Source organism: Penicillium longicatenatum (assembly GCF_028827895.1).
Source record: "Penicillium longicatenatum strain IBT 33135 chromosome Unknown contig_2_segment0_segment0, whole genome shotgun sequence".
NCBI lineage: Eukaryota > Fungi > Ascomycota > Eurotiomycetes > Eurotiales > Aspergillaceae > Penicillium > Penicillium longicatenatum.
The window spans coordinates 390,683-405,044 of record NW_026643120.1 but is presented as its reverse complement, the minus strand read 5'-3'; the positions used below and the strand labels follow the sequence as shown (position 1 = coordinate 405,044).

At 50.0% G+C, this 14,362-nt stretch overlaps 6 protein-coding genes across 6 annotated transcripts; 3 read left to right on the top strand and 3 right to left on the bottom strand.

Moving 5' to 3' along the window:
• Positions 1–847: 847 nt before the first annotated feature.
• Positions 848–2,903, top strand: N7484_002674 (sulfatase family protein; the record flags this gene model as incomplete). Its single annotated transcript, XM_057113094.1, has 5 exons — positions 848–1,081; positions 1,132–1,975; positions 2,039–2,256; positions 2,315–2,476; positions 2,535–2,903. The coding sequence occupies 5 exons, from the start codon at positions 848–850 to the stop codon at positions 2,901–2,903; spliced, it is 1,827 nt and encodes a 608-aa protein (XP_056973234.1).
• A 291-nt stretch (positions 2,904–3,194) lies between these two features.
• On the bottom strand, positions 3,195–5,407 carry N7484_002673 (2-isopropylmalate synthase; the record flags this gene model as incomplete). The annotated part of the gene is made up of 4 exons (XM_057113093.1): positions 5,309–5,407; positions 5,097–5,241; positions 3,441–5,018; positions 3,195–3,374 (listed from the first exon to the last, which is right to left on the bottom strand). Exons 1-4 carry the CDS (start codon positions 5,314–5,316, stop codon positions 3,195–3,197), a joined length of 1,911 nt encoding a protein of 636 aa, XP_056973233.1. The 5' UTR covers positions 5,317–5,407.
• Positions 5,408–6,382: 975 nt separating this feature from the next.
• On the bottom strand, positions 6,383–7,939 carry N7484_002672 (threonine--tRNA ligase MST1; the record flags this gene model as incomplete). Its single annotated transcript, XM_057113092.1, has 1 exon — positions 6,383–7,939. One exon carries the CDS (start codon positions 7,937–7,939, stop codon positions 6,383–6,385), a length of 1,557 nt encoding a protein of 518 aa, XP_056973232.1.
• A 254-nt stretch (positions 7,940–8,193) lies between these two features.
• On the top strand, positions 8,194–9,660 carry N7484_002671 (uncharacterized protein; the record flags this gene model as incomplete). Its single annotated transcript, XM_057113091.1, has 1 exon — positions 8,194–9,660. The coding sequence occupies one exon, from the start codon at positions 8,194–8,196 to the stop codon at positions 9,658–9,660; it is 1,467 nt and encodes a 488-aa protein (XP_056973231.1).
• A 2,080-nt stretch (positions 9,661–11,740) lies between these two features.
• On the bottom strand, positions 11,741–12,958 carry N7484_002670 (glycoside hydrolase family 16 protein; the record flags this gene model as incomplete). The annotated part of the gene is made up of 1 exon (XM_057113090.1): positions 11,741–12,958. One exon carries the CDS (start codon positions 12,956–12,958, stop codon positions 11,741–11,743), a length of 1,218 nt encoding a protein of 405 aa, XP_056973230.1.
• Positions 12,959–13,116: 158 nt separating this feature from the next.
• N7484_002669 (uncharacterized protein) lies at positions 13,117–13,332 on the top strand (the record flags this gene model as incomplete). Its single annotated transcript, XM_057113089.1, has 1 exon — positions 13,117–13,332. The coding sequence occupies one exon, from the start codon at positions 13,117–13,119 to the stop codon at positions 13,330–13,332; it is 216 nt and encodes a 71-aa protein (XP_056973229.1).
• Positions 13,333–14,362: the final 1,030 nt, after the last annotated feature.

Genomic DNA, 14,362 nt, shown 5'->3' with positions numbered 1-14,362 from the left:
ATGTGTTTTGGCATATTTTCACTTTTTCTACCCCATGAATACCTCTGCGTCTGTTTTTTATTTTATTTTCCATTCTTCATTTCCAATATCTCAATATTAAATTAGATAGCTCAAAAAACCCATCTGATACCTCTTGATTATACGCAGCACAAGTCTAACGGCAGTTCGACATATTCAAGGAGGCTGCTCTGTACCGATGTCGGTCCACATCGTTAGCTTGATTCGCCAGGGGTTTGGTGCGTATATGGGTGGGTCACCTGAAGCCCTGATTAGATAACATGTGTTTAGTGCTGAATCTTCTGTTTTTTCAAGCTCATAGTTTGCGGGCCTGCAACCTGACCTTGGAAACAGATTGCTTGCCCTAGGCTACATAAAATGTCCGAGTCAAGATAACTGCGAGCTACGAGTGGTCACTCGATGTGTATTTCTCAGCGATATCATCCAGGCCAGTGATTTTTGTCTACAAGACTCCTTGCAACACTGATCCATCGCTGAGTGCGTTTAAAGTTTTCTCCACTGCCAAAGACGTGATGCCGACCCACTCTTATATCATCGATTCTGGCATCATTGATGTGCGAAGCTCGCAATCCTCTCGTTTTTGACAAAGCCTTTAGTTTTCCGCGAAAGAGACTACGAGGACCCTTATGTGCCCTGCATAAATCCTCATGATCATCCTCAGACCCTCTTTGTCCTCGTGCTTCTCCGTTGACGATAGCGATCAGCGGGAGCTACCCCCATCACACTATACTCTGTCCAGCAATTTTCACTGTATGATCACTAATGATTGTCGGTGGTGCAAATTCTGCAGAAAAATGAGACAAGCGCTATGTGATTTTGACATTTTCTTATGACGAGGGGCTATGAAGTAAGAGGTAGCTATGGATCTGCCTATATAAACGAGCTTTTCAGCGAGGACTTGAGTGGTTCAAGCGCTCTGTCTAACTCAGTCCACAACATGAATATTTTCCAACTATTCCTGCTAGCTGGTCTAGCTATAGCGAAGCAGCCCAACATCCTCTTCATTTTGACTGATGATCAGGGCAAGCATGTAGGAGGGTTAGACCACATGCCCAAACTCCAGGTAAATATTCATGCAGCCAAGTACCCAACAGCACACTCACACTAGCCCAGGAACACCTCGTCGAAAAGGGCGTATCCTACCCAAAACACTACTGCTCCATTGCACTCTGCTGTCCCTCCCGCGCAAACCTCTGGACAGGCCGCATGCCTCACAACACAAACGTGACAGATGTCGGCCTTCCCTACGGTGGATACCCAAAGGTAGTAGAAGCAGGCTGGAATGACAACTACCTACCGCTATGGATGCAAGACGCCGGCTACAACACATACTACGTCGGCAAGCTCTGGAACGCCCACACAGAAGAAAATTATAACAAACCCTACGCTCGCGGCTTCAACGGCTCAGACTTCCTCCTAGACCCCTGGACCTACCGCTACTATTATGCACGAATGACTCGCAACGGAAACCCGCCTGTCAACTACAACGGCAACTATTCAACAGACGTTATCGCCGAAAAAGCCTCTGGTTTCTTGGCTGAAGCGATCGCGCAGGATAGACCGTGGATGCTGACTGTTGCACCGAACGCACCGCATGCGAATGGCTCCGCGGATAACGGAGCAACCTGGTTTGGAGAGCCAGAGTTTGCGCCCCGACATGCCGATTTATTTAAGGATGTCAAGGCACCGAGGGACTCGAGCTTTAATAAGTTGATTCAGGGTGCTGTTAGCTGGACGGGGAATGTGCCTGAGCTCAATCAGACGGAGGTCGATTATATTGATGTTTTTCAGCGGTGTCGGTTGCGTGCATTGCAAGCTGTTGATGACATGGTTGGGGACTTGATCGAGCAGTTGGATAAAGCTGGTGAGCTGGATAATACTTATGTCTTCTATTCCACGGACAACGGGTATCACCTTGGTCAACATCGGTTGCAACCGGGCAAGAACTGTGGTTTTGGTGAGCTTTTTTTCCGTGACTATCCCTGGTTTGGATGAAACAAATCAACTGACTGCGTTCAAGAAACCGATATCAATGTCCCTCTCATTGTTCGAGGTCCTGGGATCCCTCAGAACCAGACTTTGAATGCCATTACCAGCCATACGGATCTTGCTCCGACTTTCCTATCTATTGCCAACTCTACCAGAGAGGGCTTGGATGGGAAGGCGATCCCGACCACTGTTGCAGCCAGCAATGCTGATAACAAGGCCGAGCACGTCGCCATTGAGTACTGGGGCCTGGTAAGATCCCTTCTAGAATACTTTTCAAAATAGCCAGACTAATACTGAGACGATGCAGGCCGTCCCTGAGGGAATTTATGGCTACGCCAGCAACAAGCTCAATGAAGTTGGCAACAGCTACAAAAATAACACATACAAGGGAATCCGTCTCGTGTCAGACAACTACAGTCTTTATTATGCAGTCTGGTGCACAAACGAGAAAGAACTCTACAATCTCAAGGTAGACCTGCTCCCCGAGTCCTTTCTATGAAGCAATAATTAAAGTAAGCTCGTCACAGGATGATCCCGACCAAACCATCAATTTGGCAGCAAACCCCTCCCAGCATGAAAACTTCAAAATCGCCAACCGAGACCTCACACAGATCATGAGTCGTCTCGATGCGTTGATGATGGTGCTTAAGTCCTGCCACGGAGACGAATGCAGATACCCGTGGCGACAGCTCCATCCTGAAGGTCAGGTTGGTAGTCTGGCTCAAGCCCTGGTATCTGGTTTTGATACATTCTATGAGAATCAGCCCAAGGTTACGTTCTCAGCTTGTGAGCTGGGGTACATTGTAGCGTCGGAGGGTGCGCAAAAGTTTGATGTTTATGGGGGTGGGGTGAGGGAGAAGAGATGGGACGATTTGCTTGATTTTTTCAAGTGGTAGTTTGTGTTATAGATGATGTTTGTTTTTTTTTTCTTATTCATAGCGGATAATGACCTATTGATATGTCTATCATGCTTAATGAGGCTATGTAGGATTGGCCTTCGAAGAGCTGCTTCTTCGTTGTCAAATCTCGTAACATCAGTATTACAATGTACTGGTCGAGGGCGAAGAAAAGTTTGAGAGGATTACCAGTGTACGTGATTCAGATAAGTCATTGTACAATTTCATTGACATGCATTATGTGCTAACTGCTTCTCGGTAAAAAATTTCATATCACTTTTGTAAAGCCATTTAAGCTTCGGCAAGCTTCGTGAGCTGGTCGATGTTGACCTTGGGAGCCAGACCACCGTTGGCAGTGACCGCCTCGGGTACATCAGTCAGCTGCTGGAGAGCCTGAATATCCTCATTGGTGAGAGTGTTAGAGCGAATAGGACGGAAGGGAGCCGGGGATCCAGCATTGTTTGTGAGGAACTAGAAAGGTATGTTAGAATCATTTGTTGTAGCTGTAACTGACGGCCTGATATGGTAAGAGCTTACCGAGCTGGCAGCGCTCAGCATCGCAATAAGCGATGCTTGCACCACATCGGAGTGGATACCAACACCCCACACCTTCTCCTTGCTACCTGCAGCGGTACAGTTGATATATGTGGCAGCCTTTGTTTCACGACCGGTACCGATGGAGTGCTCCTTGTAATCAACGACATCGAGGTCGATACCGAGAGAAGCGAGTGCGGCAGCGAGAGACGAAAGGGCACCAGAACCGACACCAGTAATCGCGTGCTGGACGTTGTCGATTTCGATAACACCGGTGAAGCGACGCTTGAGGTTCTTAGTGTTGAGAGCCTTACCGGGCTCAGGAGGAGCAGGTGATTGCGAGCGATCGGTGGTGATGTTGTAATCGATAAGGTTGAAGCGGGGGTTTGACTTCAGGTGGTAAGACTCCTCGAACAAATGGACGACCTCGGCAGGGCGCAGCTCGCGGTTGGCATCTTCGGTGGCTTGTTGGACAGTCTTGCTGAATTCGATCTGAAGAGCACGAGGGAGATCCAGCTCCAGGCTGCGCAGAATGACCCAGGCGGCACCACCCTTGCCGCTCTGCGAGTTGACACGGATGACGGCCTCGTAGGTTCGTCCGATGTCTTGGGGATCGAGAGGGAGGTAAGGCATTCTCCACTCGTCGTCGTCGGTTGCCTTGGCCGCCTCGCGCAATTTGAAACCCTTGAGAACTGCATCTTGGTGACTTCCGGAGAATGCAGAAGTAACGAGCAATCCTCCATATGGCCAGCGCTCGTTGACAGGAATCTTATTACTCTCTTCCACCACCTTAATAACGGAGCAAATATCTGAGAAGTCAACATTCGGTGAGACACCTTGTGTGTAAAGGTTCAGGGCCAGGGTGACCAAGTCGACGTTGCCAGTACGCTCGCCGTTACCGAAAAGGGTACCCTCAACACGCTGGGCGCCGGCCATTTGTGCCAACTCGGCAGCAGCAATAGCACAGCCTCGGTCGTTGTGGGGGTGGAGAGAGACAACAAACTTCTCGCGCTCAGTCATGTTGGTGCAGAAATACTCAATCTGGTCAGCGTAGACGTTGGGTGTGGACATCTCTACTGTGGCAGGCAAGTTGAAGATGATGGGGTTCTCGACAGTAGGCTCCCAAGCAGCCTTAACAGCTTCACAAACCTCGATAGCGAAGTCGGGCTCGGTGTCGGAGAAGGTTTCTGGCGAAAACTCGAACTGCCATTCTGTGCCGGCCTGGGCGGGGTCATCCTTAGTGATTGAGCGGGCGTACTTGGCACACTGGACGGCCTTTTCTAAGCTTTGCTTCTTGTCCATGTTGAAGACAATCTGGCGGAAGCATGGGCTGGTGGCAAGGTAGATGTGCAGAATGGCCTTCTTGGCGCCAGTGAGGGAGTCAACGGTGCGACGAATCAGATCCTCGCGGCAAGGAGCAAGGACTTGGAGCCAGACATCATCGGGAGTAAGACCTGGCTCCTCGACAAGGCGGCGGGTGAAGTCGAAATCAATTTGGGAAGCAGCTGGGAATGAGACTTCGATTTCCTTGTAGCCAATTTCCACCAGCATCTTGAAGAACTTCAGCTTTTGCTCGCCGTCCTATATTGCAATACAATTAGCCAACATTATTCCAGACTGCTTTCTGGTAAGCATGAGGTATTTTGAATGATTGTTTACCATTGGGTCAGGGAGACTCTGGTTACCATCCCGCAGGTCGGTAGCCAACCACCGGGGAGCCCGGTCGATGGTCTTGTTGGGCCATGTTCGGTTAGGCAGGTTCAAAGGCTTGAATGGCTTGTACTTTTTAGAGGGATCCTTGAGCCTTGAAGGTAATCAATATAAAACTCTATATTGGGGTGGTGGTTATCCAATGGACAATATCAACGTACATCGGCATGATGGGCGATGGCGGGGTATCGCGGGGAGGGCGATGTATTGATAAGAGACGATAGCAGAGGTGTTGATGAGTATACTCAACCGGATATCTGCTGGGAAAGGAGGTATTAGGCTTTCAAATAGAAACCAATGTCCCTTTTTAAATGCAAAAAGAAAGAAGCCAATGAAGCGAAGGGAATTTGTGACTCAAAAAACGCTCGATCGTCGATGACGCCGAGTTTTTCGGCGCCGACAGCGGAGTCACGTGGAGCTGGCGTCACAGTTAGTTCGGAACTACAGTAAACTGGCTACAATATCTGCAGATCGGCCTATAATTGGATCGATGGTTTTCTTGTCTTACCCAAAGCCCTGTCCCTGGACTGTTATTTTACTCTTTGAACAACTATAGAAGTGAGTGGTGGCATATAAGATATGGCAGTGCTGTCAATCAACAGTGGCAATTCTGTATAGATCGGGGCCCCGAGTTCGGAGCTGTGTTCATCTGCCCATAGTTCCACCCCGAGTCTAACCGCCTAATCTCGCATAGCTCGGTCTTCCACGGTGCCATTTTATGGTGAGTATTCATTCCGCAGCTTAATTTATGCAATGAATATGGAGATCAGCTCGGATATTGTCGCTATGGCTACAAGGACGTCAGAAAGAATATCCTCTTCTTAGCTTTCCGCCGCTCCGATCTAGCTTACTTTTAGTAAGTTCTTAGTGAGTCAACCTGCTATGGACGAGCCAATTAATTTAATAGCTCTAGAAAAAAGGATGACCCGGCGATTAATTGTAGTTTGAGCTTCATCGTATGTCAGTATATGTGTAGCAGGCCGACCTGTTTTTCAAATAAAATTCACCTTGAAATTGCGGCTTGGGCATACACCGGTACGAATACCTCATACATATATATATGCACACCTGCCCAAAGCCTTAGCCCACACAAGGATGTACGTAACTGTCTGCACCTCTCAAGGTTCCAACAGAGTTAAATCATGTGTTGAAAATGCTTTGGATTATTTTGGAATATGATTTATAGTACACCTTCGCTCAAGATGAATTAATATACAGCTTCCGGGGCCAATAGATCACAGGAAGTTCTTCTCAAATTGGACCAATAAGGGATGCACTTCATCCAACTTAAGCTTCACGGCTCTAGGATTCTGTAGAGCACCCTCGCCTAACTGAGACTGGATTAGAGCCTGGAACTGCTGCCCATCTGCATCAGTCTTGCTCTTCATCTGTCCAGTAACGTCGACTGTGATACCACCATCAGCTAGATCGCGCGAACCCAGAATGAAAATAAGGTTATATTTCATTTGCTTGGCGCGTTGAATCTTCTTGCCCAGGGTCTGAGCGCTAGTATCAACATCCATCAGGAAAGTGGAATCAAGTGACGATAACGGACGCGGCGGCTCAGCGTTATCATTCTGGAGGACTCGGAATCCGGAAAATTTGGCCGCTGCTTCTTGTGCTTGCTTCACCACGGCATCATCCTGGTTGACTGTCAGGATGATTCCCTGGCGCGGAGAGAGCCAGAATGGCCAATGACCACCATGTTCCTCCATCAGTAATGCCAGAAATCGCTCGAGGGAGCCGAATATAGCCCGGTGCACCAAAACAGGGGTCGCAACTCCCGGAGTGGCCGGGTTATAGTCCTCCTCGCCTTCGGCAACCTGGTACTCTAGGCCAAATCGCTGAGGCAAGTTCATATCCAGCTGGATAGTCGACAATTGATGAAATTTGCCCGCCTGATCTTGAAGCTGAATATCAATCTTAGGACCGTAAAAAGCACCGTCGCCTTCATTCAATGTCCATTCACGCCCGGTGCTGTCCAAGGCCTGGCGCAATTGATTCTCCGCATTGTCCCACATCTCCAAAGTTCCGATGTAATCTGTCTCAGGTCGAGTCGAAAGTACCAATCGGTACGGACCCAGTCCGAATGTCTTCATGGCCATCTCGACAAATCCCAATGCTGACGCGATCTCCGACTTAATCTGCTGCGGTCGGCAGAAGATGTGGCCGTCATCCTGGTGGAACCGACGCACACGAGTAAGACCGGTCAAGGAGCCAGAGACTTCGTTTCGGTGAAGCGGGCTGAAATCCGCGTAGCGCACGGGCAACTCGCGGTAGGAATGATTTTGTGACTTGAAAAGCAGGCAGTGGCCAGGACAGTTCATTGGTTTTAGACCATAGGACTCATCTTCCCCCACCTCACCGTCCGTGTGGCCACTCGCGCCGCGACCTGTCACCTCGTACATATCATCTTTGTAGTTTTGCCAGTGACCCGACACTTCCCATAGCGATCGTTTGTAAATGGATGGTGTTAGGACCTCGCGGAAGCCGTACTGTAGGTATTGGGTTCGGAGGAAGGTGATGAGCTTGTTGATGACGTGTGTACCGTTGGGGAGGAAGAGAGGAGATCCGGGGCTGTAGACGGAAGAAGTAAAGAGCTCTTGGGTGATTCCTAAAGCTCGGTGATCGGTAGGAGGTATGGATTCGACCTTGTTGGCGGCATCACCACAGGAACAGCGGCGAATTGCTGATGTAGACAGCCATTGTGGCCTTGCAGTATTTAATTGCAAAGTTCTATTTACCACAGGCCTCGCGTAGAGGTGTGGTCGAAGTCGGGTGAGTGGGCGCATGGTTATGTTGCACTGAAAAGCCGTTGGCGTTTTCCTGCCGATCGCGACTCTTCATTCTCCCCACCGCTTTGCACCACAGGGCGGAATCAACGCGCTTCGATAACAGCTAGTCTATGACTGATTACAGTTTTGTTGTGCTCATTTTCAGGCAAATCCAGTAGTTTTGTCTAATCATCTTTGCGCTCACCACCTACGACCCCTTATTGGCACCCAGTTTGATCGCTACCCCGCAGAGCGGAGATGTTTACAGTGCCATGTCGGAACAACCTCGCATGCCCGACGGCTCGGTGCTGGGTGAGTCCTGGGTGATGGCGTCTACGGCCTCAATCCAAGATGGAGACCAGAAAACAGCTTCATCAATCCTAGAACAGAACTCGAAGGACTCGAAGGAGCCGACGAGTCCAACTCCTCAGCCGAGATCTAGACCCGCGCGAAACAAGGACAATGATACGACCGCAGAATCAACATCGTCGCTGACGTCCTCATCATGGACCGTATCAGGCCCCGAGCTTATAATGCCCTCCATTTACGAGGTCCCCATTTCCGAAGCATCATGGGTTGCACCTGCTATTCGCTCGAAAGACCAAGCTTCCATGAGGAAGCGAGGCAAACCACCAAGTCAAGAAAAACAACCCAGTACTGCGCCTGGGATCCCAGACGCTGGCTCGTTTATCCCAATACCGCAACAACCACGAAGCTTGATCGCAAAGCTCACAACATTCTGTGGAGGCCAAACAACCCTCCGTACAGCACTGAACGGCCTTCTTATCGCTTTCATCTGTCATCTATTAGTCCTCCCCGAGATCATCTATCAATTCCAAGACCTCTGCCATTTCCCCACCGTGAAAGACACATATCCAGATAGCTGCGTTCAACTCAAACCACGAAGCCACCCCTTCTACCCATCAGCCAATCCCGTCACCTCCCCCGAGGAAACCATCACGACTTCCCAACAAGACCTCGAGTCCATCTTTGATACCGTCCTCCAAACACTCTCTCCTCTCACAAATACCCTCAAAGAAAGCGAGTCCATGCTTCACGACCTACAAGAAAAACTCCAGTCCACCTTCCCAGACGTGCGCAATGCCCTCGATCTCGAATTCCGAGGAAGCGACCAGGCTCTTCGCGCCGCAGCCTGGGAATTCGACTCATTGCGTGCCGACCTCCGCTCCGCCGTCGATAGCCTCCTCTCCTCTCCACCCACCCAGGAGCTGAAAGGATCTGCCTCGATTGCACGCGACACGCGCCTCGCAGCTCAGATCCGCCGACGCGCAGAGTACCTCGATCGACTACGCGCTCAGATCCGTACCAAAGCCGACTCACTGGGCACGCGATTCAGCACATTGGACGACCACCTCGAGGCTGTGGACGGCATTGTCACACGGCAAGAACGCAAGGGCTCACTTCTGGCCGCGGCGTCTGGTGGAGTCGCAGCAGGAGCAGGAGGGGGCGACGGGACGGGCTTGTACGCAGTTCTGAACTCATTATCAGACTATGCCTCTTTCGGATCGCGAGTTTGGTCGCGATCGATAGGTGACTCGTCAGCTCCTGGGCCAAACTCTGATGGTGACAGGGACAGAAAGCCCAATCCGCAACCTGTCACAACCCTTGCGTTGGTCAGGCTTGCGGCGACGCACCATCGCCCCGTGGCTGATGCGGTGGCAGGCCTGTCACGACAATTGCGGGATGTTCAGCGTGCTCGGTCGGGCCCCACTTGGTAACTGGTCCACTCGGTGGGTATTAAATACCAAGTGGAGTGAGTCCCTTGGGGTCTGAACTTAATTGAATTAAGGGGTGAGGGTGAATCCTGTCGTCATTTATCAGCGTTTTTAATTTGTTTTCAATTTGCATTGGTCGATTCATAGCGAGATAAGATTTGATTTTCATTACGAAGTCCCTGCTTCCCTGCAATTGCTCATTTACCCTACATTTACAATACTTGACTCTTGGCCCTTGGCATGTTTTGGAATCAACTAGAATGAGTACGATTGATGGTTGCCTAGCACTTCCAAGCTCTATACAGAGTTTCCAAGCTTGACATCGTATACATTAGTCCGTAGTCGTTTTTCACATCAACATGACCGGCCTCAAAGTACTCAGCACTATTTCTAAAGTGGTCGAACACGTAGATGATTTAATCAAAATTTATGACACACATCATCAAAATGTTCCTACGCTACCTCAATCATTCAACCTGGCTCGCAAACACCTGCCCACTCTCCGCCGCACCTTATATCTATACAAAGCCGACCTGATCGCAGCCAATATAAAATCAAAACCATCAGAGTCCTTTGAGAATCTACATACTGCCCTGGAAGCCTGTGTGATAATAGTTTGGAAAATAAGACAGATTTTCGAGCGTGTCTTGCCTGCCGATGATCTTCATTGGGAAGAACGTTATACCAAATGCATTGGGATCTTAGGTGGACCGGGAAATACTATTGAAGATCTTATGTTTTCATTGACTGGAATTGTTCAAAGTGTCGTTTGTGATCACGCTGTGACTTTGAAGGCGGAGCAAGTTGTTGAGTTAGAGGGTATTCGAGGGCATATGAAGTCTGTTGGAGACTCGAAGTGATTGAATTGTAGGGCATTGATGTGTAGAGTGGTGTACAAGGAGTATCCACCTGCGCATGGACTATTGATCTTCGAAGATTGTAGGTATGATTACTTTTCATTGTACATCCTTGGGAAGGTACTCATTGATAGGTCGGTATGGGATGTGCCTGGTGAGTCGATGACCATCATACTCTGATTAGACGATCTACCAGCAAAGTTTGATACGCCACTTTAGGGCTCAACACGCAAAACTGCGAACACATCAGGGACCAAGATCCTATAAATCTAGTGTAGAAAAGACCGAACACCCGTTAGGTAACTTATAACTATCCACTTCTATAGGTTTCCATCCACAATCAACATCCAGAAATCAGATCCAACATGGAACGAATGGAATCATCGAGGACCAAGTCTATTTCCACGGCGCGGAAGAACCTGAACCATGGAACAGCCACTGGCCCCATCAACGTCCTCATTACGAACCAATAGCATTACAATTCAACTTTCAGTCGGCCGATGGATCCTGGATGAATAATTCTCTGTACAGAGAATCTGCTCAATCAATCGTTCCACGGTTGGATTGTTCTATTTCTATTAGAACACTGGAATCAAGGCAGATGTACCCGAGGCATCCAGTACATTCTGTGAATAGATGAACCAAGTGTATTTTTGTCTTCCACGAATTTCGCCCATGGTTCTTTGGGTCCCTGTAACTCAATTGGGCTACACTAAATCTCAGAACAGGATTATCCAGTATTTTGGCTGGTTACACCGTTACACGACCCTAGTTACGCAATGCACAGGGCTGCAGCTACATTACAGTTTTGAATGCGGGCTGAGATGAAGATCCATCAAAATAAACAACAGCCTGCATGACAGTGGCTGGGTACGCGCGTCCTTGCATGACCGGTCAAGATTCAAGCCTGATAAATATTTACTTGGTCTAGCTACAAGGCTATGTATTAATTCAAGTCAGTCTCAAGGTGGAGAAGTTGACAAGGCAAGGAATAAATTAGTGGCTAGATCCGATCAAGATCTGGATATATAGAGATAGATACAGCATGAGATTCATAAGGCGGGGGATATCGACACCGTATGAACCAAAGAAAAGATACAAAAACGAATCCACAAGCAGTATATCCAACCCCCTCCTCATTTAATTTCCAAAACATCCGGTTCCAGCCCAGTGCGGTTGGTTTGCTTCATCAATGAGGCGTGATTAGGAGCATGGTCATGATTGTTTTACAGCTGGATGAAGGCAGTGAGCAAAGCCAGGAGGGAAAGAGGTCCAACGTAGTTGGAAGCAACGTTCACAGCGGCGTTGTAGGAGGGGCTGGAGCTGGCGGCGGTGCTGGAACCGGAGGCGGAGCCAGAAGATCCAGAGCCGGAGCCGGTGGTGCTGGTGCCGGAGGAACCAGAAGCAGAGCCAGAGCCAGCGGCGGAGCCGGAGGCAGAGGCCGAACCGGAACCAGCGGCAGTGGAGGAGCCCTTGGTGCTGCTGCCAGAAGTGGAGGAGGTAGTGGAGCCGGCACCGGTGGTGGAAGCGGTGGAGGACTGGGTGGTGGTAGCGAGGGTAGTAGCGCCGGTGGTGGTGTCGGTAGACTTGGAGCTGGTAGAAGTGGAGGTGGCAGAGGTAGTGCTATCAGTCTGGCTGAGGGCAGCGGCACCGCTCAGCTTGATGCTGCCGTAGGAACCGGTCTTATCGGAGTAGGTGTACGACTCGGCGGGGTTGGCGTTCTTGATAGTGACCTCCTTGACGTACATGTTGAAGGGGGCTTGGCTGTAGTCGGTCTTACCGCCAGCCCACTCGATGGTGCCCTCACCGTTGGTGGGGTCACCGCCGGCCCAGACACCAATGCGCACGCGCATGGGGGTCTGGGGGTAGCGGGTGCCGCTCTGGGCATCCTTGTAGTTCAGAGTACGGACAACGGCACCGTCGATGGACCAGGTGGTGGCATCCTTCTGCCAGTTCACGGTGTAGGTGTGCCAGGTGTTCTGGGGGTCGGAGACCGCGGGCCAGGTGTCGCGGTCGTAGGTGGAGGTGTCACCCTTGCCGAAGTAGTTGGTCTCAATGGTGGTGGAATCGCCACCGAGAGCCTCCCAATCAATCTCATCGAGATCATCAGACTCGAAAACGATACTGCTGACGACACCCTGACCGGGAGCGGCCTTCATGGTGACGGAGACCTCACCAAAGAAGATGTAGAAGTCAGTCTCAATGGTAGGAGCATCACCCTGCTTGGCGAGAGTAAACTCGGCACCATTGGAGCCAGTGTCGATGGTTCCGGCAGTGGTAGTCCACCCATCCAAGCTCTTGGTGAAGTCGAAGGTCTGGCTGGCCTTGGTGGTACCCTTGTCGGCAGGGCAAGTCTTCTCAAGGGGGTTGCAAGTAGTGTAGGTCTGAGCCGAAGCCTGAGCCACGGCGAGGGCCGCGGCAGCGAACTTGAGTAAAGAAGGCATTGTATAGACTGGATGCGCAACCAAAACAAGCGAGTGTAAGAATAAAAAAAAAATAAAAAGAGTCAAAAGAAGATGTCAGGGAGGGGAAGCGATCGGTTTATAAACAATTTCCGAAAACGAGTGGATCGAACGAGTCCCCGGGTTGAAGCACAGGCAATATGGCTCCATGGTTGCGGTGGGTGATGGGTCTTTTTGTATCCACGGACTTTTACACTTTCCACACTTTACAATACATTGAAAAGGAGGAGGCTGAGATTGGTTCAGGGATGGTCTCCCCTGGGGCTAATTGTGGGTTCCAGCAGGCGACAGACGAGTCTGATTGGTGCTCGGCGTGGCAAAGCCGCCATAGGGATCGCGGTGGAGCCGGCGCATGAGCTGCTGGGGAAAGCCTGAGTGGAGGAGATTCTTACAGGTGAGACATTGCAACCACGTTAAGAGCTAAGGGTACTATGTATTTTTATTCCAGGGTCACTGGGCTCATCTAAGCCTCTCTACTCCGTATACAGGTCGCTTCTCTTCTTTCAAGGTTTATCCCCCTTCCTATTTGAAACCCTATACCTAGCTAACCCCAGGGATTCCCGTGCGTGGTGATAACCGTGGTAATTCTGAAGGAGGATGACGATCGACCGATCAACCCGGACGATCATGTTACAGGATTCAATTTCGCCCTTTACCGTACAAGATGCATCGCCTTCTCCGTGCACGGAGTAAGCGAGAGGGTCTACCGAGGACCCTCATTGGCCCCACCACGTGAATTACCCGATCCAAGACAGCGTAGTGAAACACCAAGAGGCCCTACGCGCACTGCCCCTACGGAGTACCCTGCAGATGATGGCTCATTTCTTTGATGTTCCCTTCATGTAAGAGAAACCGAATCATCTATTCGGTTCAACTTGCCGAGCAAAATACGAGTTCTCGCTGATGCGCCCGTGCCCTGTGATGCGACCGTCCACTGCACCCCAACACGGAGTAGGCCGTCCACTAGTTAACTTTAGGCAGCGTTGCGGGCCTAACTTCCAAGTCATGTCCTTAGTTGAATTTTTCTTATAGCGGATATTAATAGTCGGCTCGCTTCGTAGGGCCCAATCATTTGACTTTGGTGCCTTTGCAATGTTTGGGTTGATGCAGGAACCATTGCTTGGCTTTTGGCCCCCCGAGACAACGAAATCCTTTGACGCCATTTTATCTGATTTATGCCTTCCTAGCGGTTGAACCAGTGCGACTCATTAATAGGGTTAGGTAAATCGTAATCTCCATGTTCTCGCTGCTCGCCCATGATTCCAAATATGCTATCGTACAAAGGATGCAGTCAAGAGTATCATATGCGTAAGCAAATTATTGCCTGATGTTTCCTTGTACAGGGGACGTGCGGAGTCCTCCGTAAGAGGCTCCAACACTCGGGTT